Source organism: Rhincodon typus, chromosome 27 (genome assembly GCF_021869965.1).
Source record: "Rhincodon typus isolate 14 chromosome 27, sRhiTyp1.1, whole genome shotgun sequence".
Lineage (NCBI taxonomy): Eukaryota > Metazoa > Chordata > Chondrichthyes > Orectolobiformes > Rhincodontidae > Rhincodon > Rhincodon typus.
This window is the reverse complement of record NC_063358.1, coordinates 18,271,704-18,295,966: the sequence shown is the minus strand read 5'-3', so window position 1 is coordinate 18,295,966 and position 24,263 is coordinate 18,271,704. Positions and strand designations below refer to the sequence as shown.

At 39.7% G+C, this 24,263-nt stretch overlaps 1 protein-coding gene across 5 annotated transcripts in view; it reads left to right on the top strand.

Moving 5' to 3' along the window:
* The window catches only part of LOC109910658 (phosphatase and actin regulator 4), a 131,641-nt gene extending 113,862 nt beyond the window's left edge, over positions 1 to 17,779 (top strand). For all 5 annotated transcript variants that reach the window (XM_048613206.1, XM_048613207.1, XM_048613205.1 and 2 more), the window contains 8 exons: positions 1,220 to 1,772; positions 7,116 to 7,315; positions 7,663 to 7,819; positions 9,060 to 9,115; positions 9,998 to 10,059; positions 10,400 to 10,537; positions 12,494 to 12,570; positions 14,845 to 17,779. In XM_048613206.1, the coding sequence (XP_048469163.1) occupies positions 1,220 to 1,772; positions 7,116 to 7,315; positions 7,663 to 7,819; positions 9,060 to 9,115; positions 9,998 to 10,059; positions 10,400 to 10,537; positions 12,494 to 12,570; positions 14,845 to 14,860 (1,259 nt within the window). In that variant the 3' untranslated portion in view covers positions 14,861 to 17,779. The remainder of the gene's footprint in view (positions 1 to 1,219; positions 1,773 to 7,115; positions 7,316 to 7,662; positions 7,820 to 9,059; positions 9,116 to 9,997; positions 10,060 to 10,399; positions 10,538 to 12,493; positions 12,571 to 14,844) is intronic.
* Positions 17,780 to 24,263: the final 6,484 nt, after the last annotated feature.

The following is a 24,263-nucleotide window of genomic DNA, read 5'->3' as shown; positions in this document are numbered from 1 at the left end:
AGAGGATTGGAGTCATAATTGAGGAAGTAATGTTTTAGTTGTAAAGAGTTCAGTTGTTGTCCAAGTACAGTTGTTCCCATCTGGAATCAGTTTGTGCATTGAATGCAAGTAATGTATATTGGCATGGGAAAGGGATTTCAGGATAGCCAAAGTGTTTAGAGCCAAATTAGTATTTTTTTAAAAAGTGTAGGCACTGTTACAGTCTATGTACAGCGTAGATTCATCAGAATAATACTGGAGCTTAAAGGCTTTAATTTTCAGAACGGTACATAAACTTCAGGTCTAACAATGATTTGATTTATAACAATTGTTTATAACAATTTAGGGATTTGATGGGGTGCATTCAAGGGCAGCTTCCTTGGGTGAGAGTGCAGAACAAGAGGGCTTGACCTTAATGTTGGACTGAGGCCATCTAGAAGCTAATCCACCCTTTTCGCACAAATGGTAACTAAAAACAGGAAGTTGCTTCCCCAGAAGCCTGTGAATGGTTTGTGATTAAATTAAGTCTTCTTAAGGCTGAGATTGACAAGTTTTTTTTGGGCAGGTAGCAAATACCTAGGGATATGGAAAAGACAGGTGAATGGAGTTGAGATATAGATCTGCCATGATCTAATTTAACGGTGGAATAGAGTTGAAGGATTGTCTAGCTGGTACTTACCACAATAATTGTTTCAATCCCTGTACACAGTAAGGTTAATACTATAACAAATGTTTTTGAACTTGTCCAATAACATTTCCCTGTTGCTGTGTCCATATATAGCAGCATTACTCACTCCTGAAAATCTTGATGCAGCATTACTAACTTGTTGCCCTTCTGATGTCATAAATCTTTTGTCTATAAATATATATCTCATGTTAATGTAAAAACTTAAGGCATGATGGTGTGGCTGGTTGAAACTTAACCTGTGTTCTTCTAAGGCAGAGTCGTAAATGTGAAAGATTTAAGAAAGGAATGTTCAGCCTTGTACTGAGCATGGTTTGTGCTCGAGTCATTATGCCATATTTAATATTTTCATATATTGAACACAACTGCCTGCCATAGGATATTTTGTTCTGTCCAGCCAACCATCATAAAGCTGTTGCCTTGCTGTTTGTTTGACTCACAAGGTCTCACGATGCCCTTATCAGATGAAGTTAGTTACTAAGCAATGAATAGTGGTACAATTCTTAAACAGGCAAGTTTTGGAACGCTGACTCAATTTGCAAAATTCTGTTTCAGCGGAACTTAGTCATATCATGACCCCTGGCCTGGTTGTGCCAGGTAAGCATTCACCACCAGGATCCCATAGGAGGATAAGCTTCAACCCACCTGTGGCTGAGCCAAACAACACTACCCAGAATGTGTGTGAGAACAAGGAGAGACCGCAGCTGCCAATGCAAGTATCGACATCAGCACATGCACCTACATCATCGCCAGCATTGCCTTCGCGCCCACCTTCTGCTCCAGAACCTGCTCCTCGTCAGTCCCTCCCACCAAGAGTTCCAGTCAAAGCTAATCCACCTGTATTGACATTCTGTCATACCAGTGTACAACATGAAAAAGAACCTGATCAGCAGCCTCACCCTTCATCTGATGAATGTCCCGAGCTGCTTCCGACTCGCCAATCTCAAGTTCCTTTGCACATAATGATCCAGCAAGCATTGTGTAGCCCTCGACCAGTTGTCACTGCAGCTGATGGTTCGAATACAGCAAAGTCATTGCTTTTTGAGACTGCCTTTGATGATGCTAATAAGAGCCGGGCTTTGCAAGTTACCTTGGAGAAATTAAAATGGTGAGTGCTTGTTTTATTTCACATGACAGTTGTTTACGTTTTGTGTACTTAGACGCAAGTGCTTCTTAGTGCTGTGTGATGAAACTCGAGGGAGAATGGATTAGAAATTTATACTGAGAATGTTACTTGAGGCTAGTAATCATAAACACAACTGTGGACCAGTTGAACTCAATGGCCTGTTTCTCTACTATACATTGTGCGTAATTGCCGTATTGATGCACTTGCATCCAAATTTCAGTGTGCATTGGTGTACCTTTAATCTAAGTTCATTTGTTCTGATTAAGCCAGTTAATTGTTTTAGTGTTCTTGAATTTTGGGAGAGGGGTTGTATTTGTAAACTGACCTGAGTTGATCAGAACTATGGAAAATTCAATCAAATTGAATGGTGCATCACAAATGCTTGGGGTGACAGCAAATACAGTATAGCAGGGATGAAAATTTCACTTAGTTATAGAAGTTGTTTAAAGTGGAGGTTGATCAATACAACTCAATCAGATCACTGTTGATCCCCCTCTGTGAACTAAAGCAACTTGCCATATAATCTGTAAAAGAAGTGTCAAAAGTGGTGTAACCTTCTTTCCAGCAACTTCTAGCGGTGAAACAAAATAAGCCCCTGACAGCATCAGAGGAGCAGGAAGGCTTCTGAAGGGTCTAGGCCTGAAACGTCAGCCTTCCTGCTCCTCTGATGCTGCTTGGCCTGCTATGTTCATCCAGTTCTACACCTTGTTATCTCAGATTCTCCAGCATCTGCTGTTCCTACTATCTCTAAGCCCCTGACAATCACTTTACAAGTAACAATTTATTTATCTAACTCTAACAGTGAACAAATTAACTAAACGATTAACAAACTGAATAAACCCCTTCTAACTACTTCTAATAAAACAAGATTCTAATAGCATACTGTTCCAATAAATATGAAGTTCCACTTATATAAAATAAAATTTAGTGTCTCAAAATTACAGCCAGATTACAGGGTTTCCAGAATGCTCTGTGCTTCTCTGTCGAATGCTCTGTCAGGAATGCTTTGTCTGTAAATTCTTCCATCAGGAATCTTAGCTAGGAGTGCCATGGTGCTGTTGTGAATAGATGGTGCCTTCCCTAAGAGCTGAGAGCTGTTATGTCTAGCAGATGGCAGGTAGCTCAGCGGATTTTCCAACTGCCCCCTTCTGTTATACCCCTGATGACACATCAATTTCTTACAGTCGGATTGGTCCTAGGTCGTCAAAACAATCAGATTCAAATTTGATAGGTTTTAGGTATCTAAGTGCCTGGTTCAAATTGATTGGTTAAATTCAAAAACCTGTTGTCTTGGTAAAAATGATGCTTGGCCTGCTAACAGTATGGCCTTTCGATACAAATATTTCAACTCATATGTACTTGCGAACTTTCAAGCTGCTCACGGACACCTCCAAGCGTAGAAAAAGCACAATCTTTTAAAGGGACTGCACAATGCTCCCCCCACCCCAGTATTTTACAAACACCAATATTTTACAATACCATATTCTAACATCCTGCCTCCTAATCCATAAATACTCTCCCCAACTTTGCAACAAAGTTTAAAGGCCTGCATAGTTGAAGGGCCTGCTTGTGTATACTACTACATCTACATTACATGGTGATGAGCAGAAGGAATGACTGTGTTTGTGCTTTAGTTCTGTCAGCATCATAGACACAAAAGATAGTTTAAGATTTGGGGAAAAATGGGGTTTGTGTCAGAATTCCTTGAAATGTATTCGTTCAGTTCTAATTTTTGACCAACTTTGGTGAACGTCCTTTGAAAAAAATTGAGTGAGTTCTAATTCTCACTGATATGCAAACCTTTATTTATTAGACCCTGTGTATTTATATTCCTTTACTCTTTAAAATTCTAATTCATGACATTTGTGACTTTTGCTTTTGAAATTCTGTTTCCACTCTCCCATCCCAGAGGGTATTATCTCCTTGCTTAGCTATTATTGCCTAGTTGTCATTCACCCTCAAGTTAGCCCTATCCAAATTGCATTATTCTTGATGACCTTGCACAGTGATAGCATCTGGCCTTGTAGGTCCACCTGGCAAAGAGGTGTACCATGATGTGTCCAAGCAGGTTAGTTTAAAAATATTTTCATTGTTACAGGTGGTAGTATCCCTACTTCTAGGGCAGAAGATTCAAGCCCTGCCTGCCCAGGAGGGGCGGTCATGCTTCCGAACAGTCTGATTTAAAAACATTCTTTTAGATGGTAAATGATAGAGGCTATGTGACCCAGAGGATGAGAGACCTGTCAGCTTTGCCAGATTCTCCGATGTTTACAGCACAAAAGATGACCGTTCAATGCATTATGTCTGTGTTGAACAGCAAAGATCTGATTACACTAATCCCACTTTCTAGCTTTTGGTCCACAGCCCTGAAGGCTATGGCAACGCAAGTGAACATCTAAAGGATTGCTTTATATATTCTTCCTATAGTGTGGTGATCAGAATTGCATGCAGTACTCCCAATTGTGGCCTAACCAATGCTTTATACAGTTCCAGTATAACCACATTGCTCTTGTATTCCATGCCTCGTGTAGTAAAGGCAAGAATCACATATGTTTTCTTAACTACCTTATCTACCTGCCCTTCAGAGATACGTCAAAATGCACACGTTTCAGTACGTACCAGGGTCCTGTCATTCATTGTATAATCCCTTAGGTTGATAGCCCTCCTATGTGTCCAAATTGAATTCCATTTGTCACTCCTATGCCCACCAGACCTGTTTACTGATATTCTCCTGCTGTTTACGGCTATCCTTCTCAGTAGTTACCACCCTACCAATTATCATGTCGTCCATGAACTTCTTGATCATGTCTCCTAAGCTTATCAATAATGTACGTCAAAGACAACAAGAAACCCAACACTGAGCCTTATGGAACTCCATTGGAAACAGACTTCCAGTCGCAGAAAGATCCTTCCACCACCACCCTTTACTTCCTGCCTGTCAGCCACTTTGGATCCAGTACCACTTTGATTTGGATCACATGGACTCTTGCTTTCTTGACCAGTCTGCAACTATGAACCTTATAGACTTTAGCACAGCTTTTAATGTCGATCACATCAAATCAACACCCTGGGTACCTCTTCAAAAAAAAAATTGATCAAATTTGTCAAACATGATTCTCCCTTAAATCCATGCTGATTATTCCTGACTAATCCATGGCTTCCCAAGTACAGAAATGTTCAGTCCCTCAGAATTCTTTCTCTTAACTTCTCCACTGTTGAGTTTAGACTGATTGACTTGGAACTTCCTGGTCTATTCCTCCCTATTTTTTAATAATGGGACAATGTTATCAGTCCTCCTGTCCTCTGGCGCCTCATCCATTCTTTCCTCACCTGTTTCTCCATTCCCAGCATAGTGTGCTTCATGGCATTTGGTGTGGGAACCTTGGGTGATTGTCGTCTCCCAAACTGTGAATTGCCCAGTTTATGCTTTTCATCACCTGCTGCTCCTGCAACTTTTCAAGTTCAAACTTGTACAGAACAAAAAGTGAACTGAATATTTAAAATTCCTCTATCTACTCCTCAGGTATTCTCTACAAACTCCTTTTGGGTTCTACCCTTTTCCTTTCTCTAATTTCATCTCAAGGTACTGATTCATGCTCTGATGTGGTTCCACAGGTCATGCTGATGTCCTGGTTTGTAAGCTTTCGCAGATCGTCCTTGCTCTTGTCTATTTTCCAGCAGGAGTTGCTTTTGAAAACTTAGGACAGAAATACCCTACTAGTTGTTGCAGCTCTTCCCTTAAAGGTAATGTCACTGGGTGAATAATCCAGAGCCCCTTGCTAGTACCCTGGTAACTCAGGTTCAAATCTCACCACAGCAACTGGTGGAATTGAAATTCAGTCTATATACCTGAAATATGAAGCTAGTCTCTGTAACGGTGACAGAGAGTATAATTCTTGTTAAAAGCCCATCTAGTTTATTCATGTCCTTTAGAGAAGGAGATCTGCCATAGTTACCTCATCTGACCTATGTGTGACTCCAAATTCACAGTAGTTGATCAAGTAATAGATAATTGACTCTTAGATACCCTCTAAAAATGGCCTAAGAACCCACTCAGTTTGAGAGCAATTAGGGAAAGCAACTCTTGCCAGCAATGCCTACATCCCATGCAAGATTTTTTTTAATATAAATGCTCACAAGGTTGTTGCCTGAGGGTTGTTGCACGTTCTATCGAATTGCCCTGACTAAAATCTGTGTACCCAAATAAACATAACTTAGAAATAAAAGTAGCAAGTGCTGGAAATATTTGGTATCTGTAGGTGAAGAAACAGAGCTTGAATCTCGAGCTACGAACATTTTTATACAACAGCTTTGAGTCTAGACAGCTCAACAGTACAAAAGGAAGTCAATCAGCCCATTCCATCAGCGCCAGATCCTAGACCTGTCAATTAAGCCACATTTCCCTGTCCTTTCCCATAAAATATTCAAATAGTATTATATACTGTATTTTTATTACAATACATTGTATATAGCATTCAATATTATGAATTCTGCACCCTTTCTTGTTCTGGCAGGGAATTCCCAAATAGCCTTCTATAATTAAGTCTCGTAGTCTCTCCCTTTTATCTAAGGGGACGGTTTTAAAGTAATGTCTTTCAGTTACCAGCTCATTGATTACTGAAAGTGGTTTTCCCCTAATGACCCTACCAATCACAATTTTCAATACCTCTCATCAGATCTTGTCTTGATTTGCTGTTTATTGAAAGTCTCAGTTTCTCTTGTCTGTTTTCACCTGTGTTTCACCTCACTGCTTCTTCTCGCTCCACACTGAAGTAGGATGTGCAATATTCTAACTACAGCTCAACCAAAACATTGTGTTGACTCAACATACCTCTTTACTATGAACTTCATCGCTTCATTTTTAAATATAACAGCTTTATCAACTCGTTCTTCCATCTTAAACATATCAAGTTTGCAGTTTTTAAAATAATACAACATAAGAGCACGTGCATTTGACTTACTGTGCCAGTGAAAGTGCTCTACAATTCATTCTACTTTCCTGTGTTTTCCACATAGCCCTGCAAATTCTGCTCCAAATGTTTAGCCAATTCCTATTTCAAAGTTACTGTTGAATCAGCTTCCATTCCTGTTTTCAGGCAGATTGTTCTAGGCTGTCATAATTGACTACATTTAAAAAAATTCGCAATACACAGCTGCTGCTTTTGCAGATTGTTAGATCTGGGTCGTCTTGTTATTGATCTTCCTGCATTAACAGTCTCTTCCTCATATCCAGCCTATCCAGTGTGGAGTATAATGTTTCCCACATGAACCAACAGAGTTTTTTGTTAAATAACTAACTCTGTTTTGTGTAACCTGATTACCCAGCCCCTCAGATGATGAAAACACTGAGGATGAAGAGGAGGAAGAGCAGAGGCCCAAGAAACAAGAATATCCAGCACTAGTTTCATCAGTTGTCATCATTCCAGAACTTGTGAGACAGGAAGAAGACGTGAGCGACTCTGATGATGATGGTCCAGTTCTGTACAAAGATGACTACGATGAGGACGAGGGAGATGATCAATCCAGTACGTACTTACTTGTATTAATTTAAAATGTCTGTTAATCTATTGTTCATCAGGGAGGATTAGCAGTTACATTTGCATATGTGGAAGTGAGTTTGTGCCAATCTTGTCCATTGAGTGTTAAATCTAGATGTTGTAGTCTGTCTTTCTGTAATCCACCTCAATTTAGTATAATTAATTATCCCAGTACAGATATTAGCCTCTGGTATATTTGCAATGTTATTGTGCTTCCTGTTGTTCATCTTTTTTCCCTTGAAGATTTAAAACATAAGCTCTAAAGTGCTTAGTTCTTTTGGAAGAACAGTAAAGTATTGCTTGCTGTATAAAATCTTATCTTAAATCTTCCATAGGTTCATTGGCCAATAAAGTAAAACGAAAAGACACTTTGGCCCTTAAACTGAGCAACAGACCTACAAAGCAAGAACTTATAGAGAAGAACATCCTACCTCATCAGTCTGATCAAGAAAGACTAGAAATTCGACAGCAGATTGGAACAGCACTCATCAGGTAGGGTGTCCGAAAAGTGGATAGTAGATTTCTCAATCACACAAAGAACAATGCTTTGCCTCGTTTAAATAAATTGTTAAATAATTTGCTTGTTGTTGTATGCTGCATGTACGCTGGTATTGTAGACATAGGAATTTACAGTGGTGAGTGAGCTTCCTTGCTTAATAGAGTATGAACCATGGTTCAGTTTCTAGAATTATCTCCACCAAGTCAGATGGTTGTGGTTTCAAGACCATATCAGAGATTTGAGCACAAAATATCTAGACTGACACTTCAATGTAGTCCTGAGGCAGTGTTGCACTGTCGGAGGTGTTTTTTTTGTGTTACAAAATCAAGGCCCTGTTTGTTCTAGAGTTAACATAAAATTCTGTGGCACTATTTGAAGAATTGCAGACTGCTTCCCATTGTCTTGGCCAATACTTATCCCTCAGGTCATGTCAAACTGTTTCTTATCACAATGTTGTTTGTGGGAGCTATGTGCAAGTTGCCTGTTGTTTCCCTAGACTAGAATACTGACTGCCCATCAAAAGCACTTCTGTGGCTGTAAAGTATTTTTGAAAGTTCTGAAGCTGTGAAAGGTGCAAATTATTATTTTTTAAATGTAGCTTGTGGGTAATTCCTGAGTGTGGCAATCATACTTGTGTTTGCTGTCATTTTATGTATGCTGTTTTTGGATCGTGTCCAAGTCTTTCGACAGTTACCACATTTGTGTAGGTTATGTGTGGCCAATTCATACAGTAGTGTGGTTCACTGTCAGCTGGGTTGATACCTTAACAATAACCCTATACTGGATGTACACTAGGTGGCTGGGGAATAGGGTTTCCAAAACTGCTTCATTCAGGCGTGCCTTATCCGAGAATAACCCCAGTTCCACCCACTCTTGCATTTTGCTTTATCCCTGTATGCAGCTTCTGGAAAGAGAAATCTAAGGCAGACAAGGGTGGTTTTATACACGTATAGATAGGTAAATTCCAGAAACCATGCAGCAACCAGAAGGGAATGGTAATCTGGTACATTATTCCATCCAGGATTTGGATTCCAGGTTGTTCTGAATTAACTGGCTGCTGTAAAAGTAGTTCAGGCAGCTATAGTTGAACACCAAGCCAAGTTTAACAACAGGAGCAAGGTCAGCATATGCACATCCTAAATCATGTTGAAGTGATGGCGCAAGGCTGTTTCTCAGACCTTAAACATCCTTCACCTGTCACGTGAAATAATTTATCCTTTTCTATTTCATCAGGCGTCTGAGTCAAAGGCCAACTGCGGAAGAACTGGAGCAAAGGAATATTCTTAAAAGTTAGTGCACTTTTTATCCTCATCATAATTTTGTTCATATTGTTGTGAGAAGTAAAGTAATACGGTTTTACCCATCACTGGTTATTGTATATTTTTGATGCATTCATCTTGAAACAGACTTTATTGTTGGAGTCCTGTTGAAAGATGGAAAGTATAACAAATTTATGAAAACACAAATTGGGACATTTGTCTCTGAATTGTTAAACAAGCTATTTTGTAAATGTGACAATACTTTTGGTTAGCTGTGCGAAGCCAACCACCAGAACAAGGTATTTTTTAATCCAGATTCAGCCACTACCCCCTTGCCCAGGGGAACACACTCCATTCCCCCTTCCTTTCACTTGTCATTACTTCCAAAAGTCATTCCCTTTGATTGTACCATTAGTAATATTCTACTTCTTTCCCTATTCACATTGCTTACTATATCCCTCTTTTCTTCCTTACTGTAATGCATGCTTGTGATTTCTTCTTGAGTAGTGCTTTATAAAAGCAATTTCATACTCATTGTAAAGTAACTTCCTGTACGTTTTATCTAACCAGTATTGCATTTGCATTGTATAAAAATGCTACTTTTGTTTAGAAAGGCTAATTTAAGCTTTATAAGTCCACTTTCTTCAGACTATCCACTTTACAATTTTTTTGGTAAGCGTATTGTCAGTACCTTACTATTTTTTCTTGCATCCTACTTTTTAATGTTGAAGCTGATTCTGTACCAGTTTAGAAGAAGGACAGGCTAGTCATACATACAAGCAGCATGCTTTGTTTGTTTGGTTTGGTTTGGTAACTTGCTGCCAATCTGTATACTGAGAAAATGTTGGTCCTACTAATATTATTGGATCATGTTCTGTGTTGAAGTAATAAGTGTACAATTTTAACTTGCAGATAAAGACGAGGAACAACATGAGGCAGAAAAGCGAGAGATCAAGAGACGGCTTACCAGAAAGGTAGGTACTGAAGTGGATAGTTTGTAAAGTTTGTGAAAATCTGCTTTGTGAATTAATATCAGATTGCTGTCTGGCCCTTGTTTATTTAATTTGAGTATTGCACCCATCTAAATGCTGCTTTATTACCCTGCATTGCGGAATGTCTAGAGCTTCTCATTCCATTCCTTCTTTGTGAATTTCTAAGAAGGTTTGTAAGAGTTTTATTGTTTAACATCCAATAGAATAATTTTGTTGAAAACTATTTTGACAAATGTTGCATGGTTAAAAGAATATTGTTTTAACCACGAGCCTTCAAAGCAAGTATAACCTGTTTTATGACTTTTATCTTTGATTCCTTTAGCTCAGTCAAAGACCTACAGTGGCAGAGCTCCAAGCTAGAAAAATCTTGCGCTTCCATGAATATGTTGAAGTAACAGATGCCCATGACTATGATCGACGTGCAGATAAACCGTGGACTAAATTAACACCAGCAGATAAGGTGGGGAGGCATTGTCTCTAGCAGAGAGTTGGTTCAGATTGTGTTTGAGTAATTAACTGCTTTTCTCCAATAACTCACTGACTAGCATTGATATTAATCAGTGTTACTACAATTAGTGCGAATTGTGGTGTGTATTGTTGGGACAGTCCTCCTCCTCCTCCTGCATCAAGTCATAGACCTAGGACAAATTTTTTTGATTAGCAATCTTCATCTTTATCAACATATTTTCTTATGAAATTGGTGCCGCTTTGCTCGCAAATTGCAAAAGTATCAGATTCACAAACTAGGCTCTTGCATTAGTGTCAGTATTATTGCATTATTTAATGTTCTACAGTTCCCACTATGCTTTGCTTTTTTGCTACTTGTGCATGATATGCTAACAGTTCACTTTTCCTCCTTCTGCATATGAACATTGAGTCATGACCTTTCAATGATTCTTTGGACCTTTTCACGTGCTTAAAGAGTCAGGCTGGCCCTGGCTTAGCACTTCAGGCTTTTCTTGCATTCCATCTGTTTATCTTGAATTATTAACACCTTTTTCATTATACCACCTTTCAACATTCCATTTGAGATTTATGCTCACAGTACTCAAACCTCTGATATTCGCAGCCACTGTTCCAAACACACATGTGCCCTGAATAGGTGGGTAAAACAGAGCAGTATAGTTACATATTAGTGTATTTGAGGTTCAGTCAAGCTCAGAGAATATCTGCTGTATTGCATCAGGCAAAGGGCAGATGGACTGTTGCTGGTAATTGTTGGTAGGGATTAATGCTGCCATGAATTGTGATGCTAAAGTTATTTTTTTTTCGTAATGCGATACACCAAGCACTTCTAAATAATGTCAATGGCAATTACAATACCATGGGCAGGACAGTCTCAGTGGTTAGCCCTGTTGCCTCTCCTCGCCAAGAACCCGGGTTCAATTCCAGCGTCGGGCAACTGCCTGTGTGGAATTTGTATGTTCTCCCCGTGTCTGCGACAGTTTCCGCCAGGTGCTCCAGTTTCCTCCCACAGCCCAAAGATGTGCAAGTTAGGTGGATTAGCCATGCTAAATTGCTGCACAGTGTACAGGTAAGTGCACAACTTAGCCATGGTAAATGCACATTTACAGGGATAACGTGGGGGGTCCTGGGTCCGGGTGGGATGCTGTTTGGAGGATTGGTGCAGACTTGATGGACTGAAGGGCCTCTTTCTGCACTCTACAGATTCTATGATTCTATGACGATTGGGAAGTTTTCTCAAATGAATAATGGGATAATAATAAAGTTGCACACAATATCAGGAATCAGATCCTCTGACCAGGCTGGTTTATACTATCAGGAAGTCAGGTACCACCTCCTCCCACCCATCTCTTCAGAAACTTAACTACTTTACACTTAAAATATATTTATGCTAATTGCCTCAACTACTTGTGAGAGCAAGTTCTACTTTTTAACTACTCTCTAGGTAGAGCGGTTTCTCTGAAATTCCCTGTTTGGTTTTAATAGCAAATATACTTACAGCTTCTACTTCTGGTCTTCCCACGGTTATAAATGGCTTTTCTAAATCTAAAACCCTTCATAATTTTGAAAATCTCTATTCCAGCACTGTCATCTTTGGTCATTTGGAACGTGTGATCAATTAACTTCCCATTTTCTTTTAGGTCAAGAAATTCCCATTGTTTTATCAAGCTAGTCAACCTTTTACTATATGTGAATGATGCAGATCACTCAAGAGTTAAGAATAATTAAAATTAGATAAAAATACAGGCTAGGCACTCTGCTCTTGCAGTATTAGCTCCTAACATTAGGGCGACGTCATTGCTCCAAACTGCATGTCATAACCAGTGTAGTGACTGGCATGTTTTTGGACTGAATTGTTGAACTGAGCAATAGCTCTGCCACCTTTTTGACTCAGTAATTCAGAATTAAAATAAATCTTTATTTTACAACCTTTCTCTGATGTCCCCGACAGGCAGCAATACGAAAAGAGCTAAATGAATTCAAAAGTACAGAGATGGAGGTGCATGAAGAAAGCAGAATGTATACGAGGTAATCTTTTAACTCCAAAAATGATATTGCTTACAGTGACAATGGTTGGCTTTGCGTGTCCATTAACTTTAAAGTTTCCACCCAAGTGACCCAGGGTAGGAAGGGTGATGAATAGTGAATGCACTGATATTAAGCCTTAAGAATCTTTTGTGCTTGATTTTATATATGATAGCACTGTATTTGCAGCAATTTTCCTCTATCCTTATGCAACAGAATTTTTTTTTCCACTCCTCTACATTAATCATGACATCCAACTGCAAATCCTCTTGGTTACTGTCAGTAAGGACCACAGGAATAGTTATAGACTGTTCAGTAAGATCACACCTCGTCTCTATTTTAACTTCATCTACCCTCATTTACTCAATAATCCTTTATCACTCTTAACTAAACAAAACTTATTAGTTTTGAAGATGCTAATGACCTGAGCATTCATAGCCTTTTGAGATGATCTGAGTGAAGACATTCTTTTCACTTCTGCTTCAAGATAAGAGATCAGCTATTGAGGATGATCCCTAGACCTAAAACCTGCAGTTTCTTTAATAAATATTTATTTTTCTTAAGTGTTTTTAAGACCATTTTAAGATATAATTCATACAATTTGTATGTTGCTGGAACAGTGTGGTATGTGTTCTTTGTCTATATGATCGTTATTTGAACCTTCCTGAGAACTGTCATAGCAACAGGAGAATGGCATTTAGCCCTCAAATTCTGTTCCACCATTCATTAAGCTCATGGCTGGTCTAGATTTTAAATGCTTTCTCCTGGCTTGACTCCATGTCCTTTATACTCTTATCTGGCAGAAAATTCTGTCAGTCACAAATTTAAAATTTCTAATTGATCCCGTATCTACTGCAGTTTGTTAGAGGCAATTCCACACTTTGACAAGCCTGTGCATGAAGAAGTTATTCCCAACTTCTCTCCCTCATGCCTAGTTCTGATTTAAGGCTCTGTTCCTTAGCCCGTGATTCTCATCTCTGCCTGACTCTGCCTCTGTTTGCTGGAGTGTCGTGTCCCTGCCCTACCCCCAACTGCCTGCCTTGTGCCGTGCCACCACCACCGCCCACATCCCCCCACCCCCTCTCCCGGCCTGCCTGATTCTCACCCTCTTGATTCCTGCCCAAGCCCCTCACCATCAGAATCTCAAACTTACCAGTGGTAAAGTTCCATTCTGTCCACCTTGCCAATATTTTTAATTATCTTAAAATCCTCAATCAAGTCATTCCTTCACTATCCATGGTTGAGCCTAGTTGATGTAATTTTTCCTCATTCTCCACCAATCAGTGTTCTGATAAGATTCTGGTGAACTAGGCTATAATTCTTCTAAAGTCGATATCCCTTTTCTAAGGGATGTGTGTGGAACTCTGTTCACAGTACCCTGTATTTGCCTAGGCAGAAATTTGTATGGCTGGAACAAAACTTACTCCGTGTTATTTTCTAGCCTGCTAGTTATAAAGGCTAACGTTAGGTTTTTTAGTTATGTTTGTACGAGATGGTTACATTTCAATGATCTGTTACGTGAGCATCTGTCGATGAGATTACTATATACTACTCCAGCATCATCCTACATTCCCTACACGTAGGCATTTTAACAGGGAGCTCATTGGTTCTCAATGAGCTTAAATTCCGATTGAGTATTCTGCTTTTTAGCCGGTGGTATTGGGCTAATCAGAGTTCCTTTGAATGACAAACTGATTCATTGCGGACCAGTCAATTGAAGCTGTCCCTTTGTGGTTGTCTGTCGTTCAGTGTCAGACTGAGTGTTATAGTTGACTCTTCAGTCACAGGGAGGAGAAAGAGCTTGTGCTTTAAAAGACTTCTTGCATTCTCATAATTTTTCAGAATCAAACCAAATTTAGTCATTGTTAAAGGCTAAGCAATCACCCTTCTGAACCACAGTCAGATCCCACAATCAGTAACGAGAAAAATTACCAAATTTTTGTTTCTAATGAGGAATAAATGCTAATCATGACAGAGGGAAAACTTCCCTTTTTCTCTTTGAATCATGGAATCTCCTGCGGCTACCTGACTGCCAATGGAGCTGTGGTTTAATGTTTCATCCAAAAGACAGCAACTTCAACTGTTCAGGACTCCCTCAGTACTGCACTTGAGCATTAGTGTAAATGCTGCAATTCCAAGTAGGGTTTAATCATTCAACCTGACTCCCAATTATGCACTACTGGCTGAGTCAAGAATAGAAGGAGAAAGAAAGGGGGATTGTTATTGAACAAGATTATTGGCCCCATACTGTATTAATTCTTTTTCTTTTCTCTGTAGGTTTCATCGACCATAAGAACATGTGCAAATGCAAAAGGAAATCTAGCTACACAGTACGGGGATGAAGGCTGTCTCCTGAATACTGTACATGAAGCCGTGTTGTATTGACAGTTGTGTACAATATATTCAATACACATTCGATGAACCTGGTGCCATGGGGAAAGAAATCAATACTTGATAACCGTATCATATGTAAATCATGCTTTCATCAATTAACTAATCCATGAAATGGAGGTTCCCCTTGATCATATCTGTCTTTGCGCCTCCAGATTGATACAATACTGCGGCTGGTTTCAAATCGCAGTGCCAAAAAGACTTGAGAGCTGCTGGAATTGTGTGCTTGGGAGTGGTTGTATTTTTCTGTAAGCTTTTACTGGAACTGAAAACGTGTGTCTGTGTATACAGACCAAGTTTGGACTTTCCTCTTCTTAATCTCACCCTTTGTATCTTTCTTTTTTAATGCACGCACTACAATGGCTTTGCTTGGTTTGAAGGTTGCTCTTGGTCAATGTGATTTTTTTTTTGGTCTGAGAGTATCTGTCCCAGCTCTCCTTTTCTGCATTACCTCTGTGTCCATCATCAGTTCCATACCATTTAGCTGCTAGTTTCCCCAGTGGCAAAATGTGATCCTGGAACAACTGCAACAGATGAAAAACTTTACATACTCGGTGTGTTTTTTTTTAATGTGAACAATGCCACATAAGAGTCCATCTCTCATCTATCTCTGAATGAAAAAGTACTGTTTTCATAGTAGCAGGGCTCTGTTGAAAGGAAAGTAATGTTGTACCTGGAGCCTTAACTTTCCATCCAAAAGGTGCACAGTTCTTTGGGAGGAGAAAAGTATCTTTTTGTACAGTCAGGCATTGATTTGTACTGGACTACAAATCGGTGCCTGTGTGGCAAATGCACCACCCTCAACTACTGTATAAAACATTGATTTAGATTAAGTCAATATGTGTACATTTGTCTTCCTGTTTAAATATTGAATAAAAGTATTGTTTGACACTTTTCTTTTTACAAAAAAAAATCAGAATACACTTAACACTAATTGGGATAACTTCCTTCTCAACCAAACTGTACAAAATACGTACTTGTTTTAAGTTCCATCTCCTAGACATTTTTTCAAGTTGCCTTGCAATTCTTAATGAATCTCTTCCCATTCTCGTGGTCCACGACACACAATAGGTAGGGGAGATCAGGATTTGTTAGAATTTTTATTCTGTTTCTTTCCCCTCTGGCATTTTTCCTTATTATCAAGCAATAGACTTTTGTATTTTATGTTCTTAATCTATTTGGACAGCTCAGTAAATTCATTGTGCTTCATGGTTGAATATGCTGACTGGGTTGAAGGGTTTGTTTTTCTCAAATGAGGCACTTTCTCTGTTTTTATTTGTAATACTCAGTCTCCAGTCAGCATTATTTCAAGGCTCTTGTGTGCAAACAGACCAGTGGGACTGCCTTAATTGATTACACTCTTAATCATCATTTTACCGGTGAATTCTTCGTATTATCCAACCGAACTATATGCCGTGGGAACTGTGAGATTTTAGTTGGGTTTTAACATAGGAACGGCACAGAGTCAAAACATTTGCCACAGCATTAAAGTGATGGGTAGGCTAGGTATGTTGGCATTGAGCAGTGACTCAATTAGAGAAAGGCAACAAAGTTGTCAGACTGCAGTGTAAACTGATCAAACCGTACCTGTTGTCATGCATTACAATTCTTGCTTCTCTTCTGTTTTCTGTCCATAACAGTTCATTAAGGTAAGGAGAAACTGGAGAGAATAAGTAAGCTGTGGAAAGCATAAATGTTTTGGCTCATTTCGTGTTGTTAGCCTTGGCATTTGTTTGTGCCGCACATCATTTTTGCTTGATAGGGTCAATAATACACAAAAGAATCTGCTTCCTTGAGAGGTTGATTGGGATCCCTAGCAGATTCTTATTTATTGCAGCAGTTGGTGTTGTACTGAGCCATACAGGTTGGGCAGATCCCTGGTTTGGTCTTTGTTCTGTGCCCCCTTAACCAATATCTGTTGGGATAACTTGGGCACTGTAATTATCTTTGGTGCCTCTGTGCAGAGGAGAAAAGTCAGGCAGGATTCCCACTCCTGATTACTATCCGCTAAATCTTGCTGGGAAGTGCACAAGTAGGACAGGGTCAGACTTGGATCATTGAAGAGCCCGCCAAAGCTCTTGCTAGGTTTGCACTTGAAGAATAGCCAAATTTTGGAAGGGTTGGGGGATTGGTAGTATCAGAAGATTTCAGATACCCTCCTACATGCATCAATGACTACAGGGAGAAAGGAGGGTGAATGAAAAAAATAATGGCAAGAAAATAAGGGTGCTACTACACACTGGAGTTTTCGGGCATTCTAAACTGCTAAGAATCTAATTTAGAATTTTGCTTTTGCTTAAACCATGTACAATGTGGCAGGGATTAAGAACCCTACTTCCCCTCCCCCCCTTTTTTTTATTGCACATGTATGTAATATTTTAGAAAAGTATATTAATACATTTTTTTGTAAAGTGTTGGGTATTTTAAAATAGTCTTCCTTGTACCTTTTTCCCCAATGCCAGTTCAGCTTCAGAGTTTACCCATTGAATCCACATCATAGTGGTGCTGTTTTTAAGTCTGAGGGGATCAACCTTTTAGATGGTCCACTGACTATTATTGTCCCCCCCCCACAGTTGCTCAGTTATAAAGTGCGTCTGAACCAAAAGGCAGATTAAAAAGAGATTGTTAAAAATCCAGCCTCCATTAGCAATTATTCTTTCTAAACAAAAGACAAAAATTAATTTTTTTGCAGTCTGTATAGTTGTATGTACATTTTCATGAGTTGTAAATAATTGAACAGTTACTGTTGCTCTTATAATATTGGTGTATTTTGTTCTCATTCAGTGCTGCTTTCTTTTATTAAAAAAAAAGTAGATTCCTATTTGGTTGTAAATTGGTTGAGTTTCTTTTTAAATTATTGAACTTGCACAAAAGCCTTCTGATACAGAGCAGTTACTCACTGTCCTTCAAAGGACTTGCAAAGCAGATCATTTTCAGCACTGTCGGGTATAGACAAGGCCTGTGTATAGATTGGCCAAAGTGTAATCCGCCGCAGGTGCTGTGAATGGAAAACGTTTGGGTCTTTCTTGATGTGAAAACTGGGTTGAATCTAACGTCCATCTCTTCCAAAGTCATCACGTGAATTGCACCTCCAAAATGACTTTTTTAAACTCAAACTGTGGAATGACATCTTCAAGAATGAAGGTTTTTCAGTTAAATGATATTTCTGGCGTACAAACAATTGTATCAATGGATTGAAGGGAGGACACCAAGGAAGCACAGAAGTATGAGTGTCTGAACTAACAATCAGAATCCCTTAATCCTATACTTTTACGATCATTAATTCTTGGGAGTTATTTAAGTTATTTCCATCTGTGTGGCATCCCATCAATTGCTGTGGGACCAGTGAGGATAATGTGTACATATTCAGGTAGATGAATATCATTGACAGCCTGTGTTTTTCTTTGAAAAGTCTTATTATCTACTAGAGTATTTTTGTTTCAAATCCTCAAATAAGCAAGGAATATCACTTGAACCTAATATATTTTAAGAAAGATAAGATCTTTCTGGGTGCCTGTAGTCAATTTAAAGATGTGTTAGTTGTGCTAAAGTTCAGCTACCAGCATTCCTACTGACTCAGTCACAGCCTGTTTTGTTGACATGAGCCTAGATTAAACTGGGGTTTTGCTATGTTTAACTTGGATAGTGCAGTAGTAGCAAAGGGTTGCTGTTATATCAGAGCTGGTATGGTACGTTTGTTCTTTTTAAAAATATAAACCTGAGAGTCCACAGCGAAATGGGTGACCGACAGCATTTTGCATTACACACACCTTTGAGATGTAGCACCTCTGCTTTCTAAAATTACAAATTCCTAATTCGAACAGATCTGATTGACTGGCGCAGAACTGAGGCTATACTCTTGGTTTGATTTTTCTTTTCTTTAAAATTTAACCAGTATAATTCGAAACTTGAGGAAAAGTCTTTAAAGGAAAAAAACCTTTGCAAATCAGTCAAAACTGTTCAAGAACAGTAGACCAAAGTGTATCTTTAATTTTATTCCGCTTTCATCCCCTTGTCTTTGTGCCACCACGTTGTCCTGCCAGTCTTTGCTGCATTGTGAATAAATGGTAGGTGGTATGTGTGCATGGGATATGGGTATGACACACTTTTGCTTATCTTACCTTGCTCAACCAGTGACGTGACCTCTCATTGTTCACGTGAGAATGACCAAACAAGCAGCACAATGGTTTGGTGGTTAGCACTGCTGCCTCACCTTGCCAGGGACCCAGGTTCAATTCTACCCTCGGGCAACTGTCTATCTGTGTGGAGTTTGCACATTCTCCCCTTATCTGCATGGGTTTCTGCCGGGCGCTCTGGTTTCCTCCCAGAGTCCAAAGATGTGCAGGTTAGGTAGATTGGCCATGCTAAATTGCCCCTAGTGTTGATAGATGTGCAGGCTAGATGGGTTAGCCATGGGAAATGCAGGGTTACCGGGATATGGTAGGGGGATGGGTCTGAGTGGGATGCTCTTTGGAGGCTTGGTCGGTGTAGACCCATTGGGCCAAATAGCCTGTTTCCACACAAGAGGATTTCTATGGTTTATTTTGATAGAGACAGAACCTTTTGATCTCTGTTTATTAACTGGGTGCTGATTTCTGTTATTGTGTGAAGCCCCCTTTCTTACATAGCCTTGGATAGATATCCCAGGCTGAGCACCATAGCCAATCCTAAGACCTTACACAGCAGAGTTCTCCAGGTTTTATTCATTTGTGCTGAGGGAGCAGTCCTCATCTTGTCCGTGCAAGGGAGAGAAAGAAATGAACCAGGATCCCAAATCCCTGAATAACATCCAGTGATTTATACTGGACAATGTGTGCATGTACACGATTGGCTGACCTGAGATCCTCTAATGTCACCTTCTCATTCTTGCTATTTGGCCAGCGCGTGAAGAATGGCAACTGAGCTAAGTTATCGAGAATAGTTTGGACTCATGGAATCAACATGCTGAAGAGAATCAATGCCCACGGGAAAAAAAAGAAAGGGTGTTTTTTTAATCTGAAGTTGCAGACATGCATCAATAACTGACAGGTGTGTTGCTGGCTGTCCTGTGTCAGAAAGGGTTTACATGCCATTTTAATGGGCATGTTAATTGCATTGTATATTGTGCAACCAATGTGTTGGATTCAACTTGTTATTTTTGTAGCTCTGCCTTTCTTTTTAGACCAAAAAAGTGTGTCATGTCTACTGTGATTATTTTTTGTTTATGGGAGAGGTGTCTTAACATGCTCATTCATTTCCTTCAAAGACATGACATTTTTAAACCCAGAATAAAATTACAATCACACCTTTTGCTGTCAGTTATTTGTGATGATTATTAGTTCATAAGTTGTAGGATTCTATTAGACTGCAGTGTTTTATGAAAAGTATGTATTTTTCTTTATTAGGATTGCTTACCTCAGTATTGGTTTTTTTTTTGTTTTAGGAAAGGTCACTTAACTGGAAAGGTTAACTGTGATTTCTCTCCACAGATGCTGCCAGACCTGCTGAGCTTTTCCAGCAATTTTTGTTCTTGTTTCTGATTTACAGCATCTGCAGCATATTTGGCTTTCCCTCTATTTCTGATATGCAACTTGTATATTATCTTGTGAAGATGGACACACAATATTTGTTCAATGTCTGCACCGTTTCTTCATTTCACATAATAATTTTACTTGTCTCTGCTTTTAAGACAACGAAATACTCATTTTAACTACTCTCTTCCTTTTATATTAAAATATTTTGCAACCTGTTTTTATATTCTGTGTAATTTGCTCTCATTCCACATTATTCCCTCTAATCAGCCCTTGGCTGGTTCCAAGACACTCTTGATCCTGGTTTTTTAAAAAGAAAAATGCTACACTTAGCTTTTTGAGACAATTCCAGAGCATTGCCTCCAGACAGCTTGAAAATGCAAGTATGAATATTAGAGCAATTAAATTGGACATTATGTAGGAGGATAGGGTAACTTTTTTTCCCCATCCAACCTTCTCTCCTTTGTTATTCTTACTTGGCTACAAATGTCTTATCCAGTTGTCTCATACAAACACTGTGATTGTGATTATTGTGTCACCTTAAGTGTCAGAGAGTACTTTTTATTGTGATACGCAATGGCAACATGTGTACAAATTTCAGCAGGAATTATCGGATGATAATTAAAGATGGAACATCTGACTGAGTTAGTTCCTGCAAAGTGCAGGAATCTTTCTACTTTTACTGTGGTCAGCTCACTCAATGCCAGTTATCAAACTCAAAACATTCAGAAATGATCGGAAGCAAAAGACCAGCTGATTTAATCGAGTCGATCCCACACAATGGTGTTCCAATTTAAGATAACTAAAGTTCTCTGTTAGTGACAAAGTTCTGTGATCATGACACAGTCCAACATTTATTATGCACAAATAACCCATTTCAAATAGATATGTGTAATAAATAAATTGTGCAGAAGAAAAGTCAATTAGCAGAAGGATTGATGATGATTTCTCCCTCCATCTCCTCCTTCCCCCCTCCCTCCAATTCACAAGAATGATTAAATGGATATCGCAGAAAATCTATAGAATTGTATAGCAGTGCAAAATTGTGCTTCATGTCCATTAAACCATCAGCAAGCAAATGGACTAATAGCCTGAGCATTTAATAGTCTTGAAAGCGAGAGCCTTGAATGTATATTTTCTTCTTTCATGGGGTGCAAGCAAGGCCATCTCAAACAAGTATGTTGTTTTGGGTGCTGTGGGGGTAATCACTTCTGAGGTACGTAACACTGACAGCCAGGTTTCTGGTACCCTGACTGGCTCTACAGTAAAAAGGGGGTTTATCAGGTTTCAACTGATCGATTTTGTTTGGGAACTCTCTAGTCGGGCACAAACAGACCTTTCTGCGGCTGTCAGCAAGACATCAGAATGGTGTGTTGACCCCCTGGTGCCAGGGTCAAGGATGATCGGAGTGGGTGTAGAATATTCTGAAAGGGAAGAGTGACCAGCAGGAGGTCATTGTACATGTTGGTACCAGCGACAGAAATGGATGATGTTCTGTAGAGAGAATATAGGAAATTAGGCAGCAGGACAAAATGCAGATCCTCAAGGGTTGTCATATCTGAATTACTCCTGATGCCATGTGTGCAAGTGTGAGTAGGAATAGGAGGATAGGGCAAATGAGTGCACGGTGAAGGAGCTGGTGTAAGGCACAATGATTCCCATTTTTGGACCACTGGAATCTTCTGGGGTAAAAGTGACCTGTATAAGGAGGATCGGTTGTACTTGAATCGGAAGGGGATCGATATCTTGGTAGATTGTTAGTGCTACGCGGGAGGCTTTAAACTAGTAAGGGGGTTTGGCAGGGGGGAGCTCAAAATGAGAGTGAGAAAATAGATCAGTCTGAGGCCGGTACAATAGATAAGGGGAGTAAGTTAAATAGTCAAGGCAGCCAAAAGCACAGTAGAGAATGAGGTAACACTGATAAATTACATTTATTTCAATTCAAGAGGCCTGACAGATAAGGCAGATGGACTCAGGGCATGATGGGAACATGGGACTGGCATATCATAGCTATTGCAGAGATGTGGCTCAAGGATAGACAGGACTGGCAGCTTAATGTTCCAGGGTAGAAGTGCTATAGGAAGGATAGAAGGAGGGAGAGTAGTGTTTTTGGTTAAGGATAGCATTATGATTGTACTTGAGATATTCCTGGGAATACATTCAGGGAGATTATTTGGGTGAGACAGAGAAGTAAGAAAGGGATGAGCACCTTATTGGGACTCTACTATAGACCCCCCCCCCCCCCCCCACCAAGTCAGTGGGAAATTGAGAAACAATATGTAAGGATATCTCAGATATCTGTAAGAATAATAGGGGATTTTAACGTTCCAAATATAGACTGGGATTGCCATAGTGTGAAGGGCTTGGATGGAGAGGAATTTAAGTATGAATAAGAACATTTTCTTGAACAATGTGTGAATGTACCAACTAGGGAAGGAGAAAACTTGACCTCTTCTTGGGAAATAAGGCAGGGAAAGTGACTGAGGCGTCAGTGGGGGAGTGCTGTGGGGCAAGTGATCATAATTCTATTAATTTTACAGTAGCGATGAAAAAGGTTAGACCTAATCTAAAAGTCAGAGTTCTAAATTGAAGGAAGGCCAGTTTTGATGGTATTAGGCAGGAACTTTCAGAAGTTGAGTGGGGAAGGCTGTTTGCCGGTAAAGGGATGGTTGGAAAGTGAGAGGTCTTCAAAAATGAGATAATGAGAGTTCAGAGACTGTATTTTCCTGTTAGTCTTGACGGGCAAGGCTGGATAACAAGAATAATGGAGGCATATGTCATGTATAGACAGCTTGAATTGAGTGAATCCCTCGTGGAGTATGAGGGCAGTAGGGGTGTACTTAAGAGGGAAATTGGGAGGGCAAAAAGAGTTAAGGAAAATCCAAAGAGATTCTACAAATATATTTAAGGGCAAAAGAGTAACTAGGGAGAGAATAGGGCCCCTTAAAGATCAACAAGGCCAACTATGTGTGGAACCATGGGAAATGGTTGAGATACTAAATGAATATTTTGCATCAGTATTTACTGTGGAGAATGACATGAAGCTGGTGAACTTGGAGAAATAAATAGTGATATCTTGAAAAGTGTCCATATTACAGAAGAGGAGCTGCTGGAGGTCTTAAAATGCATAACAGTAGGTATATCCTTGGGATATGATCAGGTGTATCCTCGAACTTTGTGGGAAGCTAGGGAAGAGATTGCTGGGCTTCTTGCTGAGATATTTGTATCATTAACAGCCACTGGTGAGGTGCCGGAGGACTGGAGGGTAGCTAATGTGGTGCCATTAGAACAAAGAACAAAGAAAATTACAGCACAGGAACAGGCCCTTCGGCCCTCCAAGCCTGCGCCGATCCAGATCCTCTATCTAAACCTGTCGCCTATTTTCCAAGGATCTGTATCCCTCTGCTCCCTGCCCATTCATGTATCTGTCTAGATACATCTTAAATGACGCTATCATGCCTGCCTCTACCATCTCCGCTGGCAACGTGTTCCAGGCACCCACCACCATCTGTGTAAAGAACTTTCCACACATATTTCCCTTAAACTTTTCCCCTCTCACCTTGAAATCGTGACCCCTGGTAATGGAGTCTCCCACTCTGTGGGGAAAAAAGCTTCTTGCTATCCACCCTGTCTATACCCCTCATGATTTTGTAGACCTCAATCAGGTCCTCCCACAACCTCCATTTTTCTAATGTAAATAATTCTAATCTACTCAACCTCTCTTCATAGCAAGCGCCCTCCATACCATTATTTAAGAAAAGTGGTAAGGAAAAGCAAGGGAGCTATAGACTGGTG